The sequence below is a fragment of the Cydia strobilella genome, chromosome 1 (assembly GCF_947568885.1).
Source record: "Cydia strobilella chromosome 1, ilCydStro3.1, whole genome shotgun sequence".
Lineage (NCBI taxonomy): Eukaryota > Metazoa > Arthropoda > Insecta > Lepidoptera > Tortricidae > Cydia > Cydia strobilella.
The window spans coordinates 7384301-7392438 of NC_086041.1; the positions used below are offsets into that span (position 1 = coordinate 7384301).

Genomic DNA, 8138 nt, shown 5'->3' on the forward strand with positions numbered 1-8138 from the left:
ACGTACCTCCCTGTCTCGTCCCTCGTTGTTGTTTGTTGATATATTTCCTCGCACTTTTCTTCCTCTTTCGTCCACATGCTGTGCTTCGTGTATAGTTCAGACTCTACCTCCCAAAACCTTTTCAGGAGTTTAGTATCTTCTTCAACTTGTGTTGTAACATGTAGGCTTGTAATGTGCTGTGAAACAGTAAATGATGCATTAGTATCCTTATTACCCCCTGACAAAATCCAGCCCAGGTGTGTTTTTTGAGCAAGAAAATTTCCTGGTCCTTTCAGTAAACCTGCTTCTAGGATTTTGCTGTAAACTCTCGCACCAAGAAGAATGTCAATCCTCCTTGGTGAGCCATAGGTGGGATCAGCTAAATCTAATTCGTTAATTTGTGGCCAATTAAGACTTCTTATTTCCTAAGATGGTAGCTGATGGGCTATAGACTTCAATACATAAGCATCTACATTTATACAATAGGAAATATCGTACCCTGATTGAATGCGTAACATTACCCTATGTTTGATTGTCGTCTCACACTCCTCAACACCAGAGATCACTCCGCTGATTTTAGTTTTCTTCAAACCCAGCAACTCGACCGCCCTTGCGGTCGCGAAGGACTCCTCTGATCCCTGGTCAACGAGAGCCCGAAGCACATGTGACTGCCCCGACTCCGCTGTGACATGCACCAGTGCTGTTGTCAACAAGGTGCCTTGACCAGGTTGTAGAGCTTGTGATAAGCTCGATGTGTGTGCCACGACGACGGTTTGTATCTTTTCTTCATTGTTGTTATTTGTTTCTCCAGACGTTTGCGCTTCTCCACTTGCTTGTTTCTCTCGGTGCAATAACGAATGATGCTTTCTTTTGCAAATCTGGCAAGTTGTCTTTTGTTTACACTTAAATACATTGTGGTTCGGTATTAGGCAATTAAAACAGAGATTATTTTTCTGCACAAAACTATATCTGTCTTCTATCGATTGCTTGGAAAACTGTTTACATTGATAAATATAATGATCTTCATTGCAGAATGTGCACTTCACTTCGCTCGTTGCAGTAACATGAAACATCTTTGTTTTCACAGGTTTGTATACTTTACTTGCAGGCTCAACCATCTCCAGGGTACGGAATCTATTTTCCAGGAACGACTTCAATTTATCAAAACTAGGTAAGTCGTCCGTCTCATCTCTGCTTATTAACTCTTCCCATTCCTTATGAGTGCTCGAGTCTAATTTTGATACTATGGAATAGTTAATAATTGCGTCCCAATTATTCGTAGGTAAGCCTAGATGTTTCAGTGCACTCATACATTCCACCGAAGTATCCAACAGTTGTCTTAAAGCTGTAGCCGATTCGTGTGTTAACGTTTTTTGTGTAAAGAATTTCTTAAAAACACAGTTTGCTATGTATCTCTTATTGGCATAACGTTTCTTGAGTACTAACCAAGCTTCTTTATAATTTTCAGCGGTTATTGAAAATTGTCGTAATAATGCCTCCGCTTCTCCAGCTAAACTGCTCTTTAGGTAATGTAGCTTTTGAACATCTTGCAAAGATTCATTGTTGTGCACTAATGCCATAAATAAGTCATGGAAAGACTGCCATTCAGTGTAATTGCCATTAAAAGAAGGAAGTGAAATTCGTGGCAATTTTACTTCACTACTATTCGATGCACTAGGTGTAAGTGTTTGTTTAGACTCACTTATTGTCGGAACCATACATTCTAACTTAGACATCATTTCGCCTTTGTATGTATAATACGCTTCTTCAAATGCCTCAAACGTGTTGTCGGCGAAATAATTTGTATCTTGACGCTGTTCCATAGTAACCGACAAAATTAACATTTCATGTATGTTTTGAAACTCTTTCCAGTACTTTTCCAGTGTATCCATTCTTCCCTTCACATAACCAGCCGTTAATCTCTCCTTAGGAGATTTCTTGTAGTTAGCGTACGCCCTTTTCACCTTTTCTAGCGTATCGGCTTGAATAACTATATGTTTTTCAATTATCTCCATTGTAGTATAAGTCTATCACAATTAATAATTAACAGTCTATCACATATAGTCCAAACACAGCAATAAAAGTACGTAACCACTATAGGAAAGTTCCACTCCTTTGTTAACTTTTTATGTGTAGGGTAAGCGAGCGCGCCGCACGAAATTGTCCAACAAATTTACCGAAATCACGTCGACTCACTATTGTAATACACGGCACAGTACTGTCTTATTTGTAGTTAATCAACACAAAACGTTATATCCACGATACACCTTGTCCTTTGTCCGATTATCACACGTAATTATTTAGCAAAATTATTTTTGTAAAAACACCGAATTGTCTGAATCCTTAAAGTTCTTTTGGCTTAATTCACTTATGTTACATATTTGTCCAACTAATTAACCACATTTTGATATGTATTTAACGTTATTTCACCGAAAAAACACCAATTTTCTATTGAACGTGTCACTGTTTAAGCATCCGGGTTCGTATGGACCATGTTTTTTGCGGAATAGGGTTCAATATCGAATGCAGGTGAAGATTTGAAGCAAACGCGTCTGGTCTCTTTACATTATTTATTGTGACTAATGAGAAGCTATACATCTAAGTAGGTATAGGTATACGGGGTACGTTCGGGGACGGAAATCGACTAAACAATAAGTAAAGTCAATTACTTTAAAAAAAAAAAAAATTTATGCTACGTCGGTGGCAAACAACCATACGGCCCGCCTGATGTTAAGCAGTCTCCGTAGCCTATGTACGCCTGCAACTCCAGAGGACGTTATTTAATGCTGTCACGTAAAATATCTACGCTTGGAATGTAAAATAATATTTAAAAGAGTAAAACCAACCGCAAATCTCTCCCTGTCGATTAACGACGATGTCCTTGATCTTGTTGGAGGTGGCCTTGTCGACATCGGGCCGAATGAAGACGCAGGGCGAGCGCACCACCTCCGCCCCCAGCAGCGAGGACTCGATCTCCATCATCATCTGCACGTTCAGGTCCTTGCGCGACGGGTTCTGAAAAGGGGTGCGGGGGAAGGGACGAGAAAGAAAGAAAATGTTAGCAAGAACTTGAAGTTGAAGCGTTTGATAACTATGAAACCTATCTGGAACGGATATTTGAGCCAACACTGGCACACGATATACAAATCATTACCAACTGGAGTCCTATTCGAGGCAACAAATTTCTCAACTACATTCCTTAATTCTTTAGGTACATTTCTTAAGTTCTATATAATTTAATTTCAGATTAAAATGAATTACAGACAGTTTTTATGTGAAAGTTCGAATTTTCTGATTAAAAACTGAAAAATAATAACGTGAATATGAATAGGTAGTTTATGTAACTAGATTACATAATCCAGTTGTTTCTGTAGATTTGTTTCGTTGTAGATCATTTATACATGATAATAATAGTAAATACATGCTGATGTGAGTAACAAAATCACACTTTTGAAGTATTAGTTACAAACACAAAAATGTTATAAAACAAATAAAATTGAAACGATTTGTTAAGTAACGACAAAACCAATTACTAGTTTAGTTATCCTTTTTTTATTCGTAATTCAAAAAGCCAAAGAAAAACAATGGACCCGGCATGAAATGAAACAAATACAATGGAAAGATGTTACAAAGCAAAAATCTGATGTCAAATTTTAAACATATTTTATATTAGAATATTTAATATTTCTTAAGCCGTCTTTTATATAACAAAACAACAAGCATATAAGACATAAAAGTTTTGAATTCCGGTGCCGTTCACTCGTGATATTTACAAAAAACTGTGGTATAGGTATTTATTAAAAAGTGTGTGTTTGCTGTACAATAGCTATACATATTACATAATATACTTGTCTTTGTGCGTGTGGTTTGGAGTACAACACGGGCGCGCAGGTTTGAGGTATGAATGGAAGGGCTGTTAGTAACATTCAGTCATCCATAATTTTGATACGTGTGAGAGCGAGAAAACGTCCGAACCGCACAGATACAGTTGCGTGTGATTCAGTCACGTCAGGTAATTTAAAAGAAATAGTTATTTGTTTTATAAGGGGGCAAAGTTGTTGTTTAACCTCTCGTGTTAATATTGATACCCGAGCAAGCGAAAGATTCCAAAATTGAACCGAGCGAATGGTTCGAAGAATGGAATCTTGAGCGTTGTGTTGCCACCGTGTGTTGAAACACAATTTTTTTACCACACCAACACAAGGAAAATACTAACTGTAAAATATCAAACAAAATCAAAGCAAATCGATTCAAAATGAATGTTATTAAATATTTATCATTCAAAATCATCATTTAGTCAATTCTACCAGCAAACATAAGAAAACAACTCAAAATTTGCATTTGATTACTTTGCCTCACATGTGAATAAAATGCAACTTTCTTGGTGTGGTGAAAACAAAATTACTTGATTGTTGCCAAGGTGGACATATGGGCATATTTTTACAGTCAAACAAATAATTGCAAGTTTAATAGATCAACGTGTTAGATGTTTCTAAGACACTTGAGCAAACGTCAAATAAAAATATTCAACATGACACATTCAACTTAGTGCCTTTCTCTGGCTATTTGCATTTACTAAAAAGGGACGGGTAGTATTTTTAGCGCTACACTGGTGCTATCCATTTGTATAGTATATACAGGATTGGTCACACGAACGTAATCCTGCACTCACACGGGTGGTGGTTCCAATCTAGCATCGTGTGCTCTGGATCCCATGTCTCGAACGGTATTAGATTAATATTATTAGTTCTCAAACTATGGGTTTACATAACAACACATAAATAGCATTAATCTAATAACGTTTGAAACATGTAGAATAGAAACGAGGTGGTTGGTGAGCGAGCGTTGCGGGGCGGTTGGCGGGCGTGGGCGGGGCGTGCGGCGAGCGAGCGGCGTGCATACCTTACCGACCTGGAAGTCGAACTTGCGCCACCGCTGCTCCGACTTGAAACGGAACATGGTGGCGAGCACCGTGCAGAGCGACCCGCCTGGCTTCATGTCCATGAACACTTTCATCTGAAACAAAATACGCAGTTATAACTAACTAGCGAACCGCCCCGGCTTCGCACGGGTTACACAAAATCTTTTCAAATTATACACTAAAACCTTCCTCAAGAATTACTCTATTGATAGGAATGATAGGTGAAAACCGCATCAAAATCCGTTGCGTAGTTTTAAAGATCTAAGCATACATAGGGACAGACAGACAGCGGAAAGCGACTTTTTTTATACTATGTAGTGATGTCAGCCCTGATCAACAGAGTTTGTATTTGTGTCTGTAAGTAATACCTAATATAATTGCTGCAACTTTATAATTAAGACTAAGACTGACTTAAACACAATTTACACAATCTGTTAATTGATCTTCCCATTCTCCATCAATTACCTATTATTTTAGTAAGACAATGCAAACATATTTTTTTAATCTTATCTGAGATCAAAGGTCATTTGGTATTCTGTCCCCTTTGTTTAAAAATTATTATTTTCACGAAGGCATAGAAGTTAGGCGTAAAATACGCGATTTATTCAGAATACAGAGCAGAATTTGAAGAACACCAAGTTGAAGGCTTCCGCTCTAGATATGTAAGCACCCGTAAGAACCATTACAAGCCTTAACAGGACAGCCGTTAGTCATATTCAATGGGCCATCAACGATGCGAATTATTTATTACATTACAATTCTTAAAACAGCAAACAAACAATACGTTACGTTACGTTACGTTACGAATGCTACAAGATTAACTAGAGACCCCTCGAGGTCCGATAAAATAAAATAAAATTGAATCTAGCGCCTACATTAAATCGAAGAAATCGTTTCGGGATTTTTGTCTCATTTATTTTCCAATACAACAACAATAGTAGGCGATTAGATTAGATTACGAGGCAATCGGAAATGAGCGACAATAGCGCGCTCCGCAGTCTCAGTAAAAACACCTTCCTAAGATGTGACATAATTAAAAACTGGCCGAGGTCAAATATCCGCAACACGATGCTTGCCCGTGACTTTGAATAAGGAATTTGCAAATAAGGTTAGCGAAATACATTTTTGAGTACCTCATATTATGGCATAAATACGTTTTATTATAAAAATAAATAATGATGAGGAACACAGACTATGGTTACTATGAAGTTCTATTGCCTCTCAGACATATCTCGTGTATGTAATCTAGGGTTCTCTAAATAAACAAAATATTTTCCAATTGTAAAGGACAAACAATCAAAAATGAAAGAAAAAGTTTTTTGAAGATTGCTAGAATCGAGAGAGCCTAATGCGGTCCGGTCTGTATCAGGCGGTTCAGATAAGTATCAAAAAACTGGCTTGACTAAAGAAGGATTATTTTCTGTCACGATCTCACGATCACGATCCTCAAACGTGGAAGATTAGCAACGAGTAGGCTATAAAGAGTCGCTTAGTGTCTATTCTGTGCAGCAGAGAAGTATTCGGATCTAGCGAACTCACGGAAGGAAGCGCCTGTACCTGTACGCGAAATTTAGCACATATGCCAAAAGGCGCAGAAAGAAATGTCCGTCTAAAAGCATTTACAATGAACGCAACTTATACATTGTAATAAACATAGCCCTTGTCCTTATTCCCTCCCGTGAAAATGAGCAGCACCTCACCTCGCTGCACCTAAGACAACCTAGGTACCTATATTCCTAATGAGCGCTCAGAATGGCTCTCTGCGTAACTGACCGTAGAGATGTTTGTAAGTTTTGCTGCCAGTATGCCATGAAGACAATATTTTCCTATCATATCAATATTAATGTGCATAGCGATGAATATAAAAAAAATCGCGGATCAGATGCAATAAAGTTCCCTTGCGTTAGTGGCATATTGCTGTCGCTTTCTCATTCGTCAACATAATGAACATGTATTATGTAAATACTTAGGTGCCTCTGAACCGTGAAGTTAAATACAAATTAGTTCAAAACACTAATTTTCGACTTCGTGTCTGTATTTTTCACTTTGTAAAGTTAACTGTAATTAACATGATTCAAGGTTGTTTTTTCTAAAACTCACTTGATCAAAGTATGAGCTTGCGAAACTATCTATTGGATAAGGCCAACGAGTTTATTTAAATTCGCTCATTGAGGCTGTGTAATATACTACGTCAAACGTCGACTGCTTAATCGCAAGGGCCGGTTCCGCACTGCACACGGAGTAGAGATGGGCGAAATGTGTCAGTAAAAAGAAAAGAGTGATATATATCTTTCTCTCACTGGGATATATATCACTCTTTTATATCTTTATATCCGTATGCGTCACTGCTCCCGCTCGCAACTGTATCGGCACTTGCTCACTTTACGTCATGTTATGACTGTTATGAGTGAGAGAGAGGACACTAGAGTAGTTATTATACCGTGGCGAGATTGTTTCTTTCATTTTGTACCTATATATTGGATGTCTTGGATGATTGTATCATGATGGATATAGATCGATTCATTCACGAAGGCGCTTGCTTTGGTTCGTATTGTCATGCTCATGCTATTACTTTAGGTTTGACAAATCTGCGCGTCGTGAATTGCTCTATCTATAACCTTGACCTTGCATTTAAAAATGAATATATTGACGTTATTGAATTTTAATATTTTTGCGTAATAAAATACCTTATTGCGGTTTGTTTACATTTTATTAAATACCTAAAGGAATACACTCAAGTCCCGTCGAAACGAACGAGGTCAAAGCGAAGCGAACGATTTGCAAAATTTTGGAAATCGCAAATACGTTTTGTGTAAATCCTTAAACTTACCAAAATATGACCTAAATTAGTTTGCATATGCATAGTTTAATTCTAACTTTGTAGGAACAAAACGCAGCTAGTGTATAATAACAACGAAAATAATCATGCTAGGTCCAAACAACTAAGCTTTAAAACTTTAAGCAATAGAACTCAATTTGACTCATCACATCATTGCATTGTACTTCGGTTGATCGACGGCGCGGCGTCGACGCGCGGCCGAGACAAAGAGACAATAGACATCGCTTATCTTATCTATCTATTCACTTTAGTAAATCCTTGCCGCGGGTGCGACGGTGCGAGTGTACGGATATATTGGGATATACTGATATATTCGGATTCGTAAAGACAAGAAGAGTGATTCATGAAAAGAGAAAGATATATATCCTTTATATCTATATCCCCTGAGCTACCCATCTC

At 37.8% G+C, this 8138-nt stretch overlaps 1 protein-coding gene across 2 annotated transcripts in view; it reads right to left on the bottom strand.

Annotated features, from left to right (window-relative positions):
• The window catches only part of LOC134756071 (SWI/SNF complex subunit SMARCC1), a 45505-nt gene that overhangs the window by 17678 nt on the left and 19689 nt on the right, over nucleotides 1-8138 (bottom strand). The window contains exons 3-4 of one of the 2 annotated variants that reach the window (XM_063692887.1): nucleotides 4891-4995; nucleotides 2826-2994 (exon numbers count right to left, since the gene is read on the bottom strand). In XM_063692887.1, the coding sequence (XP_063548957.1) occupies nucleotides 2826-2994; nucleotides 4891-4995 (274 nt within the window). Of the gene's footprint in view, nucleotides 1-2825; nucleotides 2995-4881; nucleotides 4996-8138 lie in introns of both variants that reach the window. The other variant, XM_063692879.1, reaches the window with a different exon arrangement.